General features: G+C 38.8%; 3 protein-coding genes across 4 annotated transcripts; all 3 read left to right on the top strand.

The window, feature by feature from the left end:
- Positions 1-341: 341 nt before the first annotated feature.
- On the top strand, positions 342-4686 carry LOC142623631 (LOB domain-containing protein 10). Of its 2 annotated transcripts, none has more exons than XM_075797075.1 (3): positions 342-819; positions 1823-2830; positions 4401-4686. In XM_075797075.1, the coding sequence occupies exon 2, from the start codon at positions 1827-1829 to the stop codon at positions 2766-2768; it is 942 nt and encodes a 313-aa protein (XP_075653190.1). In that variant the 5' UTR covers positions 342-819; positions 1823-1826; the 3' UTR covers positions 2769-2830; positions 4401-4686. The 2 variants fall into 2 exon arrangements, with proteins under 2 accessions (XP_075653190.1, XP_075653189.1); XM_075797074.1 differs by having other exon boundaries at positions 354-803.
- A 5228-nt stretch (positions 4687-9914) lies between these two features.
- Positions 9915-10463, top strand: LOC142625401 (uncharacterized). Its single transcript, XM_075799068.1, has 2 exons — positions 9915-10141; positions 10223-10463. The coding sequence occupies exons 1-2, from the start codon at positions 9915-9917 to the stop codon at positions 10461-10463; spliced, it is 468 nt and encodes a 155-aa protein (XP_075655183.1).
- A 12180-nt stretch (positions 10464-22643) lies between these two features.
- LOC142626393 (LOB domain-containing protein 10-like) lies at positions 22644-23549 on the top strand. The gene has a single exon (XM_075800217.1). The coding sequence runs from the start codon at positions 22644-22646 to the stop codon at positions 23484-23486; it is 843 nt and encodes a 280-aa protein (XP_075656332.1). The 3' UTR covers positions 23487-23549.

Consider the following 23549-nt stretch of genomic DNA (forward strand, 5'->3'; position numbering starts at 1 on the left):
GGTCCATTACTAGAACAATCTCATGCTTGATTTTAATGTGCTTCAAAGTATTACTTGAATGACAAGAAAAGAAATTTAGAGCGTCGAGGGTAGTTGGGTAATTTGGGCCTCTGGAGAAATGACGGTCAAAAAGGAGGGTAAGTTTGGCATTATGTGCAGACAGTACAGGGACAAATAGGTAACTCAGAGCCGCATTCAATTCTTGCTCAGAATGAGAGGTCCTTTATAAGGTTAATTTTTGTGTGTGCAAAACACATACCAAAGTTTATAACTTTTTGTAAAAAAAACTTTATTTTACAAATCACAGTTTTTGATCGGACGGCTAGCGCAACCTTCACATAATCAAACGGAAAGTAAAAGAAGTGATATAAAATTGAGGTTGAAGCCATTTTTATCATTTCTCATCCTTTTTCCCTATCATCACTTCTGTTATTTCTTTTCATTTTTTACTCTCTCTCTCTCTCTCTCTCTCTCCTTTTCGAAAATTTACACATTTTATTTTTCCGAGTCTTCTTCTATTGGGATCGTGAAACTTGAAGATCGGATCAAGAGCTCTCTCGCACTTGAACCCTAGACTGTAGAGTCTTCTCTCTCTTTCTCTCTCTCTGAGGTTCTCTCCGGTCTCCATTTCCAAACAGTTCCTTTCCATCTCTTCCTTCCCACAAACGTCGACGTTTCGGTTTGTGGAGTCTTATGTTTTATCACAGCCGTGGCATGGACTTGCTAGGAACCGAGAGAGAGGGAGAGAGAACGAAAGGTCCAACACTTTAATCGGACAGAGTTTAAGGAAAAATCAATATAAGGTAAATATAATCCGAGGTGAGATTTTGGTATTTTCTATGTTTGTTTTACAGGCTTTTGGTTTTTTAAGGAATCTGAGAGAAGATATGTTAAACCAAATAAAATATATATATATATATATATATATATATATATATATATATATATATATTACTGTTTGGATACGGGGATAACTACGACTCTTTGCTTAAGAGTTTAAAGATTTTTTGTGATTTGGTTTTTGAAATTTGATTTTTTTTTGGTTCAAAACGGATCTAGAAATATCCTATACTCCACAAATTTCCTTACATTTTGAGACGGTATTGTTTTTTTTAGCGGAGAGAGAGAGAGAGAGAAAGCGACGAGAGCTTGATCATAACGCGATTTCTATAGGGATTTACGAATACATTTCTGGTAATTTACACAGATTAGTTCTCGTTTCATTGTTTTCTGTTCCACTGTCGCTCTCTCTTCTCTTTCTAGTGGTGTAGTTTGGAAGTTGACAAATATCGGCGACCTTTTTGCCGGGTCAGGATTTAAACGATTCGTTTCGTTTCTTCTTTGTTTTTTTGTTTTTGTTTTTTGTTCTTACACCATGACTATGAGGGGCTTTGTTATTCATTCTTCTTCTCCCTTTTTGCTTTTACTGCAAGACACTGTTCGTAATATCGGTATCGTCTTTGACTCATCATGTCGGGTTGGATTTGTTTTTATTTTTTATTTCGGCTTTGATTATGAGACGCTTTTAATGACCATTTTTAATCCATAAATGAAGCTTCCCTGAACCCCTCTCTTCTCTTTTGTTTTTTTTCCATTTTATCTCCGCGATCCCTCATTTCAATGGCTTCCTCATTATTATTATTAAATTTAAACAAAAAACACACAAACCCACGCGTTCCTCTCTCTCTCTCTCTCTCTCTCGCTCTCTCTCTCTCTCTCTAGGTTACTAATACTATTCTGAAGAAGTCAATTTGTCCTTTTCTTTAACAAATTATGAACGCTAATAATTTTCTGTCTTGTTGATTTTCTTTTTTTCTTTCAGAGAAATGTCGTCATCGAACTCTCCGTGCGCAGCATGCAAATTCTTGAGGCGAAAGTGCACGCAAGAATGCGTGTTCGCACCGTATTTCCCGCCGGATCAGCCTCAAAAGTTTGCCAATGTCCACAAGGTCTTCGGAGCGAGCAACGTGGCCAAGCTTCTGAACGAACTCAATGCTGCCCAGCGAGAAGACGCGGTGAACTCCTTGGCCTACGAGGCGGAGGCTCGCTTGCGAGACCCGGTGTATGGCTGTGTGGGTCTAATTTCCATTCTTCAGCATAGGCTGAAACAAGTGCAGACTGATCTCTACAATGCCAAGAAGGAACTGGCCACATACATTGGACCTCAGGCCATGCTACCTATTCTCCAACCTCCTGGGTTTATCCCACAGCAACATCACCCGGCCAATCCTTCCTCTTCCGCCGTTGCCTTACCTTACAACATGTCGCCGGCGATGATGGGGATTCCCACTGCTGGTGCTACGCATAGCGGCCAAATGATGATTCGCGAGACCCAGCAGCAGCAGCAGCAACAGCAACAGCACCACCAGCATCATATTTTCGAGGCGCAACAATTGGCCGCCGCGGTAGCTGCCAGAGAGCAACATGAGATTTACAGGAATTACGAGCAGCAGCAGCAACAACAGCCAGAGCTTGTGAGGTTCAATAGCGGGTTTGACCCGGCCAGTGCAGCTTCGGTCACTGCGAGTGGGTACAATCAGATGAATGCTGCGGCCATGTCACCTTCCTTGGCTCTGGGAACCTATGAAACCCCTTATCAGATTCAAACACAGCAAGGAGCGGAACATCACCATCCTCACCATCAGCTTCAGGCACAGCTCTTGCTTCAACCACAACAGACACAAGCACAGCAACAAGGCCAGCAAACCCAGCCGCCGCAACCTAAGTCAGAAAGCGAGGAGGGTAGGAGTGTTGGTCCGTCTTGTTGATGCTTCTTTTTTGTAGCACCCTAACCTTCCCGCTTTTTCATCCAACCAATTTTCATTCTAAGGTATGTATTTCTTTCTTTCTTTCATTCTTTTCTTTTTGATTTTTCTTTCTCCTTTTAATTGAATATGCTCGTGCCTGAGCAAATGAGGTTTTCTGAGTAGCATATCCTGTGCATTTATGAATGGATTTGATCCTTTATGTGTAATATAGCTTGGTTTTTTCATAAATGGGGCGAATCTTGTTTGGTGGCAGTGAAAAGCCCAAAATACTCTTTATTGCATAGAGCAGAAGGGTTGGCTAAAGGAATTATTGTCGTTTCGCTACCAAGGATGTCCCCTCATCAATGATCAGTAGCACCCATCTAAAGTTTCTGGCTATACTATCAGCCTCTCTTCCTCACTTTTTACCCCCGATTTTTGTTTTTATCTGGTTGGGGGGTGTTTGAGCATCTTTGTTTCAGTTTTACTGATAATCATGTTGCCATTATCTTCTGCTAACAAAAGAAATAGGGTGCCGGGTGATGTGATGTGATGTGATGTTTTTCTTTAGGTTGACATGGACACATTAGTGGCGTGTCTTAAATTGATTTTTCCTATCTTTTGTATCAACCATTGGACAAGAATAAGGTAGCTATGGGGTTTTAATGGGTATTTGATTGCAAATACAATTCATGATATTGACTAATATGAATAAGTTTTGCGCACCCACGTGTCGTATGGAAAAAAAATGTGCCCTTATTCTATTATTCTCGTCCCACCTAACAATGCCCAAGCTTCATATACCATTACTTGTGGCCCAGGATATTAGCATGGAGATGGTGTTTGTACAACAGATATATGTAATTATGTCTATCACATAAAGATTGGTGTCATGCTTTTAGGATCCGTCTCCATATAAGAGGACGATTATATTTACCATATCATTTCTCATTAGTACGAGGTAGGTTCCGACTTTGAATTTTTGGGATCACAATATGATTGAATTAACTTTAAAGACTATTTATCATCTCTTACTATTTATTGCATCTATGACTCAATCCTATCTAGACTTTATAAGACATTGATTCCTTAATAAATAGATTTTTTTTTTTTAATTCAGAAAAAATAACTTCATATCATCTTTTATGGAAAGTGATATTTCAATGTGGATGGTTAGATACAAACTCTAGTCTCGTTTATTTGGGTTGCCTTTCGGTCAATTAAACTCGTAATTTGTTTAGTTGCTCAGAGAAATGTGCACGGTTTGTTATTTTATAAATTTTATTCGTGCCAGTAGTTCACTTTATTGTGAATTGTAGAAACCAATACACCTTAGGCTTTTCCACCTGCAACATTTTGGGATCTGGTCATTGGTTTAGGGACATTTTGGCTTACGACTAGCCCTATTTCTTGTGAGATGATACATTGAAACTAAGAAGTTTTGTGATTTGATAGTAATAAAGTATATTGGATGACATTACTTATGTTTTGACATTAGTTTATTGCCCTTCCTTTTCTAAAAACAGTTTTACCACATGAATTTATTTTTGTTTGAACTTTTAATTTTTTGATTTTTAGATATTGAAAATTTGATGTCTGTATAAACATCTTCTAATACTTTTTTTACTTCTATTTTTCTCTCTTTTTGTGCAGCTCGTATCTGCCGCATACAAGAAAAAAAAGGTTAACATTTGGGATCCTAAGGCTGCAATTTTTTTTTTGGGGTTCGAAGAAGACTTTCTTGGGTATACATTTAAAAATGTATAACCCACATTAATCATTGAGTGCAGTCTTTTTTATTTTGATCGGGTTAGCGATGGCTTATCCTTATAAACATGTAAATCAGAATCTGGAAAGCATTTTAAAAACCTTTGTTACTCTTCAGTTTCTTTGCATTTTCCAACTTACATTGTTACTACAATTACAAATAACAATTTTTTTATAGCTGTAGTAGTAGAAGTAGTAGTTGAAGATTTGTGTCTTTCGTAATTCGTATTATGTTGATGCAGTATGGTAATACATTTTAGTGCACAAGACTTTCGTGTTGTATGGATAGTGATATCTCTATAAAGAATGCATGGTCACGCTTCAAAAAGATTTTGGCAGTATTCTGAGAAAGACATGCGGGTCAATTATAGTGTGTATAATTGTATTTATCATATTCAAATGTCTCTGTTGTTGACATGCTAAACTATCAGATTTGGTCCCCAAATACAGCAGCTCTAAATTTAATTCCTGTGTAAATGTATAGCAATTTCAATGAGACTTAAAACAAAGATAATGACATAATGTCAATATTACTATTACAAGTTACAAAAGCGCAACTGCTCCAATCTTCAGGTACTATGCCTTTTAGGATTTGGTATAACGAGCCGGACTAAAGGAATAAGCATATTTTGTCGTTTAGGAAGTTCTCGATTTGAATGAAATGCAAACATGAACCAAAAAGAATACAATGCTGCATTGCAGTCCCATCTGGAAGAAACAACTGTAGTAATGTCAGGGGGTCAGAGGAGAGCTGAGGCCAGATAACCATTGGTTTTCATCAGAGACTCACCAAATGGATTATATTTCAAAAATGGGAAAACCTAAGCTGTTTCTTATTTCTATTTCATTGCCTAGCTTGCCAAACCTTCTTTCACTCTCTATTCTTTGTTGGTTGTTATGAAGACTTTAATTGATAAAGAAAAAAGAAATACAGTCTAAGGTCAACATATTCAACCTATAATTTTTGTTTATTTAAGCTAGTTTACTGTACCAGCATGTGCACCCTTAAATAATTTTTTCTTTTGGTTTACTTGGAACTTTATTATTATAATGATTGTTGAGGATCTACACCGGCCCAAAAGAATTATAAGAAACGAAGATAAGGACAATCGCACCATAAAATAATTGTCATATTTGTACTAGCAGGGTGACAATCCATACGGGTTTTCCAATTAGATTTTATTTTCTGACTGTTGAATAAGATTATAAAACTCAAATGAGAGTCATGTTAACTGATTGATCACTTGGTTGATATAAATTCTTTCCTATAGTTATTTAAATATTGGAATTTGGAAGGGTAATTATCGTGGTCCAGCTGATTGATTGCATGGAATAGTTTATTCGCATTTTGCTTTCTTAGGCTATGTTTGTTTCTTTGGAAATTTTTGAGTTAAAATAAATTTTGCGTTTTATTAAATTATTTTTTAGCATAAAAAAATGAATTAAAGAAAAAATATTTTTGACTAATATAAAAAATATGAATTATACTTTAGAAATTGTTTTCCTCTAAATTTTATTGGGAAACAATACTATCTCATTATAAATTAAATAATATTGGAAATTAGGATATCTTTTTCCAACATATTTAAAGTTGCTACTAAATAAAGAAAAATGAGATACTTTTATAGAAAATATTTTTTGCAAAATGATTCATTTTTCTAGAAAAATTTACATCGAAACAAACAGAGGTATTCTATCATTTATTGAATCAAAATGCTCTATCTTAATAATATGTATACTCCATTTTAGATTACACCAATCAAAATCACTCATAAATCTATTGCCCCCCTTCAACCTGAAGTTATTTTTAATTTTTTATATATAAATAATGTATTAAATTATATAAAAAGGTTGGATTCTTTTTTCCTAATTCATGTATCCATAGTTGTTAAAATGTAAATTGTATCGTATTTCGATTTTTGATTTTTCCATATCATGTATCGTAAGATACATAAACATTTATAAAAATTATAGATATACATATATAAATGGTATATTCATTATAAATTTTAAATATATTCAACTAATAACTAATTTATTCATCACTTATGTAATAAAATTTAACAAGCCAACTAAATAAATCAAACTAGCATGTGTTTATAACATACACGTTCAAATTGCTTTAATTCAAAAGTAATAATATATTACAAATGACCCAAAAATCATAATTTATTTTCATCAAATTGCATAATAAACTCCATCTAAGTCAATGCTATCATTATGTTTATCATTTTGAACTTTTTATTTAAAAAATCATTTTGAAAACTTATTTCTTCACTAAAATTTTCTTCATCGTCATTAAAATTTACTATCTCCTATTATATATTCTTCGCATTCTAGTTTCTCGGACTTATTACAATAATGACAAAATTAAAAAATAATTATATTGTCAATTAATATCTTATTCATAGTATAGAAATATAATTTTGTAAATACTAAAGTGAAGTGTAACTATGTACTATGTAGTCTAATCTTGTAGGAGAAATAGAGGGAAAAAAATTTATGAATATGTTATTTTATTAGGCAAAATTAAGAAATCTAATAATTTTGTGTTAAAAACAAGTCTAACAACTTGTTAGATTCGAATAAAAGTACAAATTTTAACTAAAAAAAATCTCAATTTAATGGGCCTGTCTATGTATCATACGATATGTGTGATTTTACAATACAATATAATATGCATACTGCATCATATGATTCATGAGCACTTATGATACGCCGATATGATACATAATTTTTTATACACAATACAATACTGACAACTATGCATGTATCACTTATAAAATATTAAATAATTATACATTTGCATTTGGCTCCAAAATGTGTTGAGTGGGCCCTATACTAGGTCTTATTTTTGCGGATTATGAATTTGTACGAGGACTGAAAAAACTTGTTTGAAACTAACTTAGGTACATAAATAAATAAATAAAAAGGTATATAATATAAATGACATCATTTATAATTTACAAATTTTCAAAGCTTTTAATTTGTTTTAAATTTAAAATTCACTATGCTAATGAAAAATCTTCATAACAATGTGACCATATTTTTCATAAAATACATTTAGCATGTCAATATCATAGTTAATATATATTTCATGATTTTGGCATTATCATAATGCTGTTAATATAAAGATAGCAATTCAATCAAGGCTGGTTGTTAAAAAAAAAATTCAAATTAATAATTTTGCAAAAAAAGTGTTCAATGAGTACTTGAAATATTAGAAGAAACTAATATCTCTTTATAAAATACTTCACTTTAAATTGTCGTCTTACGGTAGTCGGCATTTACAAAATGTTCCTCCATCTACTAATAGAACTATTCATTTAAGAGTTATATCTTCTCTTCAAATGGGAACCCTTTACTACTATACCATATATATACACTCTTAATCATTTTCTTTAATTCTATACAATATTGTTTGCTTTGGGTTCTAGACCCTCCCGGTTGGTTTTGTTCCCTTCTAAAGCACACAACAGTGGGACAAAAGACTTCTAAATATTGAAAGGAGATAACTCCTTATAAGCACATCTTCATGCGCTTCCCCAGACGATTCCCCAGACAATGTGAGATTCCATGGATCTATACCATATATATACACTCTCAATAATTTTCTTTGCATCCTCCACCATATTGTTCGCTTTGGGTTCTAGATTCTCCTGGTTGGTTTTGTTCTCTTTTAAAGCACACAACAATGGGAGAAAAGACTTCTAATCTTTAGGTCCAACACAATATTGTTCGCTTTGGTCTTAGACCCTCCCGGTTGATTTTGTTCTCTTTTAAAGTACACAATAGTGGGAGAAAAGATTTCTAAATATTGAAAGGAGATAACTCCTTATAAGCACATTGGCGTCTCATATATGTGTGAGTGTCTTCTTTTTGGGCACTTTAACCCTGGCCCTTGTCCCCACACCCTACAAATACTTATACTTGTGGAGTGATCATCGCGTCAAGGATAAGCGGTGGTTTCATTTTCCATTCTTATTCAAATTGGAACTTGCCATATAGTATTATTAGTCTATATCACCCTAATTTTATTGAGAATTTTACTATATGTTAATGTTTTATACTTCAATAAATGGACATGTTGCATGATTTTGTACATCCACCGTGATCCAACATTTATATATATATATATATATATATATATATATATATATATATATATATATATATGAATTTCTTTATACGAAGGGTACAATTTCCATTATTAAAATGGTAATAATTGAGATTAAAATAAAGCATAAAATAATGCAACATTATTGTGGGGTACAAGAATTCCAAGTAAGGTAGCTACACCACATATCATACCAAGGCCGAGAAGGAAAATTGTTGTGCCGAGGAGGCCACGCCCTCGGATTTTAGGATCATGTCACTAGTACGTCATCAAAGGAGGCCTTACTGTACAGAAAGAGCTTTGGGGAAGGGGTTGGCACTGACGTGATTGAAAAGCTGATGACTGCCACTCCATTTAATGCATCCCACCAAACCACCTAGCCGAATTTATGTGGAGAAGACCCTTGCACAGTACTACCCTAGTTGCCGCATCTCACAGGGATTTTGGGAAGGTGCCTAATGAGACTAGCACTTGAGTGGTGGCCTGCATGATCAACAAATGAAAGGTCAGGATCATCTGAGAGGGTCTATATAAGATAAAATGTCCCCCAAAGAGAGGGGATCGAAAAAAGAGCAAAGAAAAACACTGTAGCACAAAAAACTGAAACTGTAAACAAGTCTCATAGTGATATATTGAATCAATCTCCTCGAACTTGGCCAAGGAGAATTTTCTTTTATAATATTGTGGTTGTCTTCTGTTCTTCCTTGCTTCCTTGTTATTTTTGGCCCATAGTGAACGTTATCTAACCCTTAAAAGCCTAGTCTTACAGCTCACTCTCTACAAATTCATTGTGTTGGTCTATTTGAGCTTAGGTTCGCCAATCGTTTGGGCTCAGGAACTGAATCCAATTACTACAGTTGGTGCCATCTGTGGGAAAGACTTGAGCTTTAAGGCATTCAATGTTTGACTATGGTAGTCTCAGGGCCAAACTAGGAGGAGTCTGTTAGCTCTCAATGTCAGGATTACTTCCTCAACCTTGAAAAAAGAAGGGATAGAGAGGTCAGTGTGCATACCACACATACCAGCAGAAGCCAATCTCGAGGAGGGAGCTACATCTCTCACGAGGAAAATACCAGAAGCATGCAGTTGAAAATCGATCGCCTTTACAGGAGGCTGCGTCGTGAGAGGTGGAAAAGGACTCCCTCACATTCCAACCACTCATTCGAGGGCAACAGAGATGGCAGCTACAAGCCCAGATCAAGAACTCCACTTAGTGAGTCTTTCTCAAAGGATGAGGAGCACAAAAAAAGAGCTCGTCTCGCGAAGGCCTAGGGAATGACGCCATGAGCAGAGTATTGAACCAAATCTCCAAGTCACCCTTCACTCGTAGAATCGAGGCAGGAAGACTCCCTCGCCAGTTTACTCAGCCCACGTTTACCATATACAACGGTAAGACAGACCCTGTAGAGCATGTGAGCCACTTCAATCAGAGAATGACTGTACATTCCAAGAACAAGGCCCTAATGTGCAAGGTGTTCCCCTCAAGCTTAAGGCTCATGTCGATGAGATGGTTTGACAACCTGAAGGAACACTTTATCGGCTCCTTTAGGGAGCTCACTTAGGCATTTGTGGCTTATTTTGTCACTTGCAGCAGTGTTCCTCAACTTTTGGACTCACTGTTGTCCATGATGATACGTGAAGGGGAGACTCTGAAAACGTATTCCAACAAGTACTGGGAGATGATCAACGAGATTGAGAGAAATTTCGATGGCGTGGCCATAAGAACCTTTAAAGTCAGCTTGCCCGCTAAGCATGACTTGAGGAAGTCCATGACAATAAAGCCCGTTGGAATTGTGTGCCAGCTCGTGGATCTCATTGATGAGTATAAGTAGGTCGAAGAGGACTAGCAGCAAGGAAAAGGAAAGGCTAAGGTGACCCTACAGGAGATGAGGGATTTTAGGTCAGACAAATACAGTAACAGCAGACCTCGGAGGGATTTTGCTGGGCCCTTGGGTCTAGCTGTTACCCAGGCGGTTAGCACCGTGTTCCAAGAGCCTATGCACCATGTCTTAGAAAAGATTAAGAACGAGCCGTACTTTAAGTGACCAAATAAGATGGGAGGAGACCCCACGAAGCGCAACCAGAGTCTCCACTGCCAATACCACTAGGAGTGTGGGTATACTACCGAGGACTGCAGGACTTTATGGAACCATCTGGAGCAGCTAGTACAGACAGGAAAGTTGAAGCGATTCTTGTATCAACCTAATGAACGAGGCAGCCAGCCCAGGTTAAGAGCGCATAGAGATGCTTCTTCAAAACCCCCACTGGGTACAATTAGTGTAACCCTCGCTACTCCGGGGAGAACCGGCTCCTTTCCATCCAGGGTAATGTTCGTAGATCAACAATTTGTTAAAGACTTAACTCTTGGTCCAAAGAGGAGCGGGTGGAGGTCAGACCAGCCTTGAGCTTTTCCAACGAAGAGAAAGTTGGAACCTCACAACCACACGATGATGCCCTAGTGGTTACCCTAAGAATTGGGGGGTATGACTTAAAGAGTGTGCTAGTAGATCAGGGCAGCGATACAGAAATCATGTACCCTGATCTATATAAAGGGCTGAAACTAAGGTCAGAGGACCTAACTAGCTATAATTCTCATCTGGTGGGTTTTGATAGAAAGATTGTTATCCCAAAAGGGCAAATCAGACTACGTGTGCAGACAGGATCAGAAGTAGTGGAAGTGGATATCATTGTAGTGGACGCCTACTCCCCTTATACCACCATTGTGGTGAGGCCTTGGCTTCATGCCATGAGGCCCGTCCCCTCCACCCTACACATGAAGGTGAAGTATCAATCTGGAGATCGGTTCGAAGAGCTGGTAGGGAGCCAATCTATGGCTAGACAATGTTTACTGGCTACAATCAGACATCTAGTCGGAGGAGAGCGCTCGGCCTTTAGCGGGTAGGGTTTATAGCAATTAAAGGCAGCGGTGTTGTTTATAGAGATGGGGGAAAGTGCAGTAGGGTGCAAGCAACTAGAAAAGGTTATTGTTGGGGGTGAGGAGGAGAAGTTTTTTTCAAGTCGGCGTTCAACTCCCTCATCGGGAGAAGGAGAAGCTAATAGATTTTCTCAGAAGAAATGTCGATGTATTTGCGTAGAGCCCCTACGAAGCTCCAGGGATGGATCCAGACTTCATCTGCCACCATTTAAACGTCAGTCCGTCTACCACCCCAAAAAAGCAACCATCTCGGCACTCATCCAAGGAACACGTCGATACTGTTAAAGAAGAAGTACTCAAACTCAAACGGGCAAGAGCCATAAAGAAGGTATTCTACCCCGAGTGGTTAGCCAACACGGTGGTGGTAAAGAAGAAAAAGGGAAATGGCAGGTGTGTGTGGACTTCACGGATTTAAACAAAGGTTTCCCAAAGGACCCTTTCCCTCTGCCTCGGATAGACCAACTAGTGGATGCGACTATGGGCCATCCTCGGATGAGTTTCCTGGATGCCTTCCAGGGATATCACCAGATACCGTTGGCCTTGGAAGATTAGAAGAAGACTTCCTTTGTCACGCCTACAAGGAATTATCATTACAAGGTAGTGCCTTTCGGGCTGAAGAACGCAAGGTCTACTTATCAGAGAATGATGACCAAAATGTTCGAGCACGTGAACAACCTCGGAAATATTTTTGGAATATTAAGGAAACATAAGTTGCGCCTCAATGCTTCAAAGTGTTCTTTCGGTGTCGGCTTTGGAAAGTTCCTAAGCTATATGGTCACCCACCGTGAAATTGAGGTTAATCCTAATCAAATCAAGGAAATTAGCAACCTACAACCCCCTCAAAACCCCAAGGAAGTCCAGAAATTGATAGGGATGACGACCACCTTTGAACTGGTTCATTTCCTAGTCTGTAGACAGGTGCCGACCTTTTTTCAACTATTGCACAAGTGGAAGGGATTTGAGTGGGCGGAGGAATGTTCCTCGGCCTTCCAGCATTTGAAGGAATATCTTTCTCGACCACCCATTATGTCCAAACTCGAGGAGGAGGAGGTTATATTTGCCTACATTGCGATAGCATCACACGGGGTGAGTCTCGTACTTATACGACCCGATAATAGGGTGCAGAAACCAGTCTATTATGTGAGTAAATCACTACACGAGGCATTAGTCCGTTATCTACCCCTAAAGAAGGCCATCTTGGCAATAGTGCACGCTACGCGAAAGCTCCCGCATTACTTCAAGCGTACATGATTGTAGTTCTAACCCAACTCCCCCTTCGATCACTGCTTCGAAAAGTGGACTACATGAGGAGGATTGCAAAGTGGGGGATAATTCTAGGGGCTTTCGATATCAAATATATGCCACGCACTTCCGTGAAGGGCCAGATCCTTGGAGACTTGGTGGCTGAGTTTGTTGAATCCTCGTTAGTAGAAAATGAGGAAAGGCCAGGCATGGATGGAAAATCAGTTGGGATGGTCGTTGTACAAGAGCCTCCATCGTGCAAGGTGTACGTGGATGGTGCAGCCAATCAGTGGGGATCAGGAGTGGGGCTAGTTATAGTGTCTCCTGAGCAGATCACCATTGAAAAATCCTTAAAGCTGGGCTTCTCGGCCATAAACAATGAGGCTGATTATGAGACTCTGTTGGTAGGAATGGCTATGGTACAAAAGATGGGAGGACGAGTAGTGGAGATATTTTCGAACTCGAGATTGGTCGTAGGCCAAGTGAAGGAGGAGCTAGAAGCTCGAGACGTAAGAATGCAGGAATACATGAATCGAGTTAAGCACTTGCAGGCAGAGTTTAAGTCTTTCTCCCTGCAACAAGTCCCAAGGAGCAGAAATACGTATGCTGACTCTCTTGCCACTCTTGCAACCTCCTCGGTGCAAGATTTGCCTCAGGTGATCCTAATCGAAGATCTGTACCAGCCTGCTGAAAGGGAACGTGCGAGGGTCCTTCTTCACCAAATTAGGGTAAGGCCTAGTTGGATGGATCCTATTGTGTTATTCCTTAAAGATGACATCTTGCCCGCGGAGAAAGGAGAGGCTGATAAGGTGCGAAGAAAAGCTCCTCATTTTTTGTTATTCGAGGACCAAAAATTGTATAAACGCTCTTTCTCGGGCCCCTACTTGCTATGTATACATCTCGAGGCAGTAGGACCCTTCCTATAAGAATATGTGAAGAAATGTGACCAGGTATGCAAAGGGAAGCACAAGAATATGTGAAGAAATGTGACCAATGCCAAAGATTTTCCCCAAATATTCACCAACCTGGGGGTGTTCTCAATCCTCTTTCTAGTCCCTAGCCCTTTGCTCAATATGGTTTGGATATTATGGGACATTTCCCTAAAATAGTTGGGAACAGGAAGTGGTTGTTGGTTGGCATTGATTTTTCACCAAATGGGTTGAAGCTGAGCTTCTGGCAAATATCAGAGATGTGGATACTAAGAGATTCATATGGAAAAGTATTGTTACTTGATTCAGGATTCCCTACACCCTCATCTCGGACAATGGGCTTAAGTTTGATAGCAAGGCCTTTAGGAGATACTGTTGCAACATGGGCATTAAGAACAAATATTCAACCCCTGCTTATTCCAAAGGAAATGGGCAGGCCAAGGCTGTGAATAAGGTCATCATGAATGGGCTCAAAAAGAGGTTGGATGATGCCCAGGGCAAATGGGTGGAAGAACTGCCCCACATACTTTGGACATATAGAATAACCCCTCGTAGGTCCACAGGTGAGACTCTTTTTCCCTAACTTACGGAGCCGAGGCTGTGATTCCTTTAAAGACCAGATTCCCAATGCTGAGGACAAGTTTTTTCACTCCAGACAGCAATGAGGGGTTGCTAGGAAAAAGCTTAGATCTGATCGAAGAGCGGAGAGAAAGTGTCATAGTCCAGTTGTCATATTATCAACAAAAGTTTAAGCAAGGGTATGACTCATATGTGAAGTTAAGGCCACTAGCCCCTAGAGATTTGGTTTTGCAAAATGTTTTGGCGACGACAAAGAACCCAGCATGGGAAAAGTTATGAATCAACTGGGAAAGGCCCTACCGCATCACCTCGGTAGCTGAGATAGGAGCGTATTTCTTAGAAGATCTAGATGAAAAAACTGTACCACAACCATGAAATATAAATAACCTGCAAAGGTATTACTATTTATAAAAATATTTTTGTTGTATGCTATTTTTGACATTATTTGTTGTACTCTTTGTCATTTCTCTAAGTATTAAACAAAACCTTGGTCATGCCTGACTCCTTAGACCGCATACCTTGGGTAAATTAATATTCTTCGTCACTTCTCTAAGTGTTAAACAGAACCTTAATCATGTTTGGCTCCTCGGATCACATACCTTGGGTAAATTTATACTCTATGTTATTTGTTTTAAGTGTTAAACAGAACCTTGGTCATGTTTGGCTCCTCGAACCACATACCTTGGGTAAATTAATACTCTTCCTTATTTCTCTAAGTGTTAAATATAACATTGGTCATATCTGGTTCCTCGGACCACATACCTTGGGTAAATTAATACTCTTTTTTACTTCTCTAAGTGTTAAACTGAACCTTGGTCGTGCCTGACTCCTCGGACCACATACCTTGGGTAAATTAATACTCTATATTATTTGTTTAAGTTTTAAACAGAACTGGGTTATGGCTGGCCCCTTAGACCGCATGTCTTAGGTGAATTAACACTCTTCATTAACTATGTGAACTCTTAGATTACTTGCCCTAGGGAAATTAACACTTAGTGGATCTACCAAGGGGGGAATCCAAGCATGTGCAATATCACATGAATACAAAGACCCACATTGGGCCTTAGCAAAGTTGCTCGAAGGGTACACTACGATGCTTTAAAGATAAGGTACTCATTTCCTGCTAACTACTCTGCTTGCTTTTGAGGACTCAAGCCTCCCCTGTTAATTACATAGCTTTTAGTACTAACACTTAGGGTTTGTTTGGATAGAACTTATTACTGAAAACTGAAAATATTGTAGCAAAATAATTTTTAAACGGGTAAAAAACACTGTTCATGCCAAATGTTACTATTCATTGGCCTAAAATCTCTGTTCATGGCCAATGAACAGTAACAAACACGCGTAAAAAAAAAAAATGTGGACGTGGACGTGGACACGTGTTTGCGCTATCCAAACGCTCTCTTAGTATCCGTTTGGATACGGATTAAATTTGCTGCGTCTAGTGTTTTCACGTTTTCTTCCCTTTTTTTTTTCTTCTCTACTGCTGCATGCGTCAGGGACAGATGCTACTGTTCATGCTATTGTAGCATGAATGGTAGCCGCATATGTTGACTTTTCAACCCTTTTCAGCTCCTTTTCACCTTTTTTTTTCTTCAAGATTTTCATCTTTTAACTGACAAATGGCACTGTATATTACTGTTCATGTACTGTTTATAGGACCCATAAACACTTTATTCAAAAAAATATATATATTAAAAATAGGACTCAATACTATTCACACATTAAAAAATTATTTTGTTACAATGTTTTCAGTTTTCAGTAATAAGTTCTATCCAAACGGACCCGTAGTCATTTTTTCTCATCATTTACATGGTTCTATTCTGTCTGAGTAGACAACAAGTCGTTAGCACTAATTATTGTTAAAACAAGGGTGTTCACTCGTAAAGGCATCATTAACCTAAAACCTTGGCAAAGGGTAAAGTAAGGGATATAACTAACCAAATATAAACATCATAAACAAAAAGAGACGTACATAGGATAAAATTTAAAGTCTTTTCATTAAATAGGAGTACGATTACAACATGGATATAGGCAGATTGCCAGGAAAAAAGAAAATTACAAGAAAGAAAATTGCAAGAAGAAAAGTAAAACATAATGGTGCTATTACAATAACAAAAGGAGGCAAAGGAAAGGGATCCTAAACTATGCCTTGATTAGGACTCGTCCTCCTTGCCCTTGCCATGGGCCACCCTAACCAGCCCCTTGCTCTGGGCCACCTCAACCACTTGGCCTTGGTCACTAGCTTGTCAGACCCTGTGGAGACCATGGGAGGAGGAAGAGAGGTCTGGGTGATAGAGGGCTGATCTGGGGGAATGGGCACAAGGACAATAGGAGATGGGAGGGAAGGGCAGCTGAAACTGCACGGATGTCTGGAGGGAAGTACACGTTCTCAGCCTTCCTCTACTCTGAGGTAGCTGGAACTCCTACCACATTGAGAGCTTCTGCCTGCACCATCTCGCAGTAGTCCCTGCAAACCTTAGTGATCAACCAATTAGAACTCGGTTTCTTCCAACCCAAGGTCGTAAGAGGCCTAAGTCGAGGCCTCCGCAGTCTCCTTGATTGTTCGGGTGGCTTCCTTGGCCTTGGCTAGCTTCGCCTTGAGCTCCAGGACTTGCTGATGGGCTGTTTCTCATTCTATTTTAGCGTAATGGAGCTTCTTGCATTACTCCTCCACCTGGTCTTTGGCGTTTTTAAGCCCAGCCTCAGCACTGCTTCTCCCCTTCTCCACAGTCGCCAGTTTTACGGCGAGCTTCTAGTTTTTCTGCTCAGCAGCTCCCAAGGTCTTGTCGGCATCGGCGCATAGGTTGGCCTCAACCATGGCCTCATTCCGGGCGTCTTTCACCCATTCCTTGACGATAAACACCTCCTGAATGGCCTGCACAAAAGCGAAAAACAAGTACATTACAAAAAGGAAAGGAAAAGTGGGAAGAGACAACTAGATCAAGTGCCGACAGTGTTGTCCAAGGAACTTACCAAGGCTAGATCCCTCTTCAGGGATAGAAAAAGGTCAGGTTGCCTCATCTTCTTTAACGCAGCCATGTCCTTAGGTAGAATGAGAGGCTGCTCTAGGGCCTCTACCAAGTAGTGGGCGTGCCCTTTCTAGAACTTCCTAATAGAGGAGTTCGGGAGAATGGCAGCCCCATCCAACTCCAACCAAGGGGCCCAAGAAGGGCTTTGGTGGCGTACCTCGGCCATGTCATACTCTTCCTTACTCTCGACAGAAGAAGCCCACGCCTGGCCCTTGGTCGTTTTCTGCTACTTTAGCTCCTTTTGCCAGACCACCTTCCCCTCCTCAGTTTCGTCTTTTCCTTTCTTTTCTTCCTCAAGTTGGGTATGGGGAGCAAGCTACCTGGAGGAGAAGGAGGAGGGGGAAGAGCAGGAAGAGGCTGGGACGCCGAAGCATCTTTTGACATCTATCCCTTAGCCCTATCTGCGAGAAGGTCCTTTAAACTCTTCCTCCTGTTCAGGGTCATTTCTTCCTCTTCCTCTGTACTGCTGTCTATGTGTGCGACTATGAAGCCAGGGGCATGAACACCTGAGGTTCTGTCCAACTCATCATCTTTGTCCAAAAGGTGGATTACAGGATCTCCCAGCTCCTCATTTTCTTCCTCAAGTCAAAATTAGTTGATTTCTTCCTCAAGTGACAGTTGAGAGGAAGCAGTCTCTTCCCTTGGAGTCACTGTTTCTAGAGGAGTGCGTTGGGAAGGTCGAACAACTTGCACTATGTCTTCTCAAGCTAGAAAACCTGGCACCATGATGTCTATACGGTTAAGCTGAGGATTGCCTGCTCGGATTGCGTTACCAACCTCCTAAAAATTGTCGGATAAGGGCTCGAAATCAAGAATGAGGTGGAGAGCCCTTAGTTGCCTATCTTCACTCACGAACACTTCGGCTCTGAACACTTTGTTAAGACCCTTGACGTTAACGAAGCTAATGTTAGGAGCTATGTATCTTTTATCTATAGACACAACCAAAAAGCAAAACCGAGATCAAAAGGATGAGCACTTAGTTAAAAAAAAAACCACAAAACTGAATCCCACAACAATGGACCTAAACCTAGGGCACCCCACCTGGCTTCCCCTCCCGGGATGGGCAGTAAAGACCCCAGAGGCAATTAAGTAGTCGTCCTTCATGCCTTTATTGGACTTGGGAAGTCACGAGACCAACCTAACGGCTGAGGACCTAGACTTGAGGTAATACCCTAAGTCACCAAGCGAATGGCACTCGTACATCCAAACGATGTCATGTCATGTGAGGTTCAAGCCCATGTGCGTATTAAGGGCATCTACACTACCCAAGGCCCTAAATAGGTTGGGCGCACATTGGTGGGGACAACCTATGGGCGAACAAGTAATCCCTAGTCACACTACCTATGAAGAGTGTCATTCCCCCTTCTATAAAGGTGATTATGGGAACGACGACCTCCCCCTCCTTTCTATCGGTGTGCCACTACCCCGAAGAACAGTACTGTAAGGAAACTCAGGGTGGAATATGGTATTTAGCCCTAAATCCCTCCATACCGGCAAGAGAGTCTACGAGGTGAGCGAATCTACCCATCTAAGCAAGACTAAGGAGAGAGGCGCAGGAGATGTCTGAGAAAAAGAGGTAGAAAGTATAAGGCCGAGGAGACTGGTCGAGGAGAAAACAGCCTAGGAGTGAGGAACTTACAAAAATAAGGGTGAGAGGCTCTTCAGGAGCTTATTGAGAACAGGGAAAGTTAGGAAATCTTGGAAACTTGGGAGTGTGAGAAACCTGGAGAGTTCAAAGACTTGTAAAATGGGGGAAATGAACTTTCTAGGCGCCTTTTACAGGAGGCGGATTTTGGGTGGGAGTTATCCCACTCAAAATTTGAGGAGAAATGTCAACCATAGGATCTCCATCTCACCGCTAGACGTGGGGGACAGATTGCCGCCTAGAGCATTTAATGAAGCGTTACGGACTCCGAAGCGTCGGATACAGTTAATGGACATGCGAAACGACATTCTCACGCATGAGAGTCAGAGACACGTGTTAAATTAATTACTTGAAGTCAAAACCCCATTTCTCTCCTTGGATGGGAAGAAACAAATTGGAGTTTTAAGGGGCTATTGTGGGGTACAAGAATTCCAAGTAAGGTAGCTATGCCACGTGTCATACCAGGGTTGAGAAGGACAATTATTGTGCCAAGGAGGCCATGCCCTCGGATTTTAGGATCACATCACTAGTACATCACCAAAGGAGGCCTTATTGTACAGAAATAGTTTTGGGGAAGGGGCTGGCACTGACGTGATTGAAGAGCTAGTGGCTGCCACCCTAATTAATGCATCCCACCAAACCTCCTGGCCGCATTTTTGTGGAGAAGACCCTTGCACAGTACTACCTTGGTTGCAGCATCTCACAGGGGTTATGGGAAGGTGTCTGATAGAACTAGCACTTGAGTAGTGGCCTACATGATCAACAAATAGAAGACCAGATCATCTGAGAGGGTCTATATAAGATAAAAGGTCCCCCAAAGAGAGGGGATTGGAAAAAGAGCAGAGAAAAATACTGTAGCACAAAGAACTGAAACTGTAAACAGGTTTCATAGTGATATATTGAAGAATCAATCTCTTCAGACTTGGCCAAGGAGAAAAATTTTTTTACAATATTGTGGTTGCCTTTTGTTCTTCCTTGCTTATTTGTTATTTTTAGCCTATAGTGAACATTATCTAACCCCTAGAAGCCTAGTCTTATAGTCCACTCTCTACAAATTCATTGTGCTGGGCTATTTAGGCTTGGGTTTGTCAATCGTTTGGACTCAGGAGCTAAATTCAGTCCCTACAACTACATATATAAATATGTTTTTTGTTGACTTATATAATGTATGATATTACTATTTTTATTATTCATTTACTTTATTTGTTTAAATAACTTAAACCAAATACATAACAAATACCACAAAAAAAAAAAAACTGATATTAATAAAATTCACATGTTAAAAGCTAATATTAAAAATAAAAATAAAAAAGTAAATATGCGCTTTTCTTAAACAAATGCTATCAATCTTTACCTACATAAAAAATCGATTGGTGTCTTGATTTGATAACTAATAACATCATTAAAAGTGAATGTCAAAAATTAAAACTCTCTAAAAAAAACTACTCAAGATAAAAAATATCATCAAAAGTGAATGTCATAAGTTGAAACTCTCTAAAAAAAAGGCTAAAGAAGTAAATAAATAGATCTAGGTAAATGCATATTGTTATTGGGTTTATCATTGTTACGGTATTTTTTTTAAATAATAAAATCTGTTAAGAGCTATACAAAAAAAAAAAAGAAAAAAAAAAGGTTAACTGGAATATAAACCCTTTTATTCTTTTACGCTAGGTGAGTTGTCAAGATTAAGCTACGCTTTTTTTTTTTTTTTTTTTTTTTTTAATGAACATTAGGCTACGTGGCCTCAGATATTTTTTTTTTAAGGAAGCCTAGGCAGCCTTTTAGAGATAAGGGAAGAAAGAGTTTTATTGGCGTAGACTGCATGGGTATGTAAAAAAGGTATTATGTTCACAATATTTTATAATAAATTATAAGTGATTAGTTGTTAATGGTTCAAATTTAAATCTAATATTAAGATTAATTTTTTTTCCACCAATAACAACCTGTCACTTAAGATTTATTGTAAAAATATTGTGAAAATATTGTGGACATACCATTTCTCGTATTAAAAAGCATTTGGAGGCTTAGCTGAGATTGAAACGAAAATGGTAGGATCCATATCAATTTCAAACGGAGAGATCCTATGAGAATTAGCTTTATCTTTTTCTCATTCTTCTATAGGCTACTCACTGTTATAAACATTGATCATTTCATAGATTTTATGGACTCAAACTTATAAACGTTGTCGTATTATTTAAAATTTTAAATAATGTGGCAGTCGAGGAAAAAAAATTTTACGAAGAGTTGAAAGAAATAGAGCGGACTTAAAAATAAAGAGGATCTCGGAGTGCATTGTATGTTTCTCCTGAAACGGTCCTTACCGGTTCTGTTATGATACGTATCTCTCTCTATTTATTCTAAAATTCACACATGTTATTTCCCCCAGTCTTCTTCTGTTGGGATCGTGAAACTCAAATATCGGATCAAGCTCTCTCTCACTTGAACACACTCTCTGAGATTCTTTCTTCATCTTTTCATTTCTTCATTATAGTTCTTTTTATTCCACCAAAAACTTCGACGTTTCTGTTCTTGGAGTCTATGGTTTAGCGCAGGGGTGATGAAGCATTACTAGCATACAAAGAGGGCAGACGAAATAGCAGCGGTGACAGGGGTGACAAGGAATTACTAGCACCGAGAGAGGGGAAAAGAAAAAAGAGCCAAAACTGTGATCTGACCGAATTTACCATAATCAGAAGAAAAAAAAAAAGGTAATCCTATTCTGACATTTCTTTGAGATTTATTTGATGGATTTGGTTAATGGGCGTCTCATATATGTGTTTCTCTTTTTTGGACACTATAGTCCTGATTTTTGCCCCTATTTTATAAGAAATTACAAATGAACATCATGCAAATTGTGTGCGGTGGTCTGGTAAGATGTTATTTACTATTCGATCTATAAACTTTTTTTTAATGTATAATTTTAGATAACAAAAATTTTAAATTTAAACATTTAATTAATGGCATAACTATTAATCTTTGATATTTTTATTCTTAAAATTTTACAAGTATGGAGAATATAATACTTCTTATTATTATCTTTCATGCTTACACAATTTCAAAAATATCAAATATCAATAGTTATATCATCAATGAGTTCAAAAAAAAATTATCTCATCAATCAAATTTTTAAATTTCAAGTTTTTGTAATTTAAAATTATACATAAAAAATAAATTTATTGATTGAATAGTAAATAATATCTAATTTATAGTAAATTAGACATATTCTCTAAGTAAAGAATATGATTAGAATTTCTAAATTTTCAGCCTCGTAAATTTTTTTCTTTTTTAGCTGGAGTAAAAATAAATTTGTAGCCAAATTTTATCCAATAATATATATAAACTACTTTATAATTTACCTATTTAAGCTAACTAAAAATATATAAATTAATAAATGAAAATAATTAATAAAATCCAGCACATTAATTAGGAGATATTGCAATAATATACCATGTTAAGAATCTTTTTTTACTTTTTTTTTTTAAAAAAAAATTGTGAATGAAGATTTTTTATTACTTGACTACATCAACTAAGTTAAAAATTTAGTATTTTCAAAGAAGTCGATTGTTCCATTTGTCAACTTTTTTCTGAACCAAATTTTGGTCTTTAAATTTTATCAGGATCCTCTCAATTCCTAAAAATTGAGAGAGAAAATGTCATCTTCAAATTCGCCATGCGCAGCATGCAAGCTCCAAAGGCGAAAGTGCACGCAAGACTGCGTGTTTGCACCGTATTTTCCAGCGGACCAGCCCCAGAAGTTTGCTAATGTCCACAATGTGTTTGGAGCTAGCAATGTTGCCAAGCTTCTGAATGAACTCAACCCTGTCCAGCGTGAGGACGCAGTAAACTCCTTGGCGTACGAGGCAGAGGCTCGTCTGAGCGATCCAGTCTATGGCTGCGTGGGTATCATTTCCATTCTCCAGTTCAAGCTGAAACAGATCCAGATCAATCTCTACAATGCCAAGCAGGAGCTTGCAAGATTCTCGAGCGGTCAGGCCATCCACCCTACTCTCTATCCACCAGGGTTTATCCCAAAACTACAGCACCTGGACAACCCTTCCTCTTCAACTTCAGTCTTGCCTTACATTCCCACTGGAGCTGATACCCATGGTAGCCAATTGGTGATTCGCGATACGCAGCCGCAACTACATCAGCAGCAGCAACATATGTTGCAAATGCAGCAACAGATTTTTGAGGAACAAAAAATGGTTGCGGCTGTGGCTGCCAGAGAGCAACAGGAACGGGAGTTTGTGAGGTTCAACACTGGATTTGACCCACCAGCCAACCTGGGTTCGATCAATCCCAATGAGTATAATCAAAGGAATGATGCTGCTGTTGCCATGTCTCCTTTGGCTTTGGGCACCTTTGAAAACCCTTACCCAATTCAAACACAGGTCGCTGAACCTCTACACCATCTTCAACCACAACCACTACAACAAGGCCAACAAAGTCAGCCTCGGCAGCATAAGTTGGAAAGCAAGGAGGGTAGGAGTTAGGTTAGTCTTGTTGATTGATGTTTTTGTTGCTCTTTGACCTTGTAGTTTTTTCGTCCGTCCATT

The sequence above is a fragment of the Castanea sativa genome, chromosome 2 (assembly GCF_040712315.1).
Source record: "Castanea sativa cultivar Marrone di Chiusa Pesio chromosome 2, ASM4071231v1".
Classification (NCBI taxonomy): domain Eukaryota; kingdom Viridiplantae; phylum Streptophyta; class Magnoliopsida; order Fagales; family Fagaceae; genus Castanea; species Castanea sativa.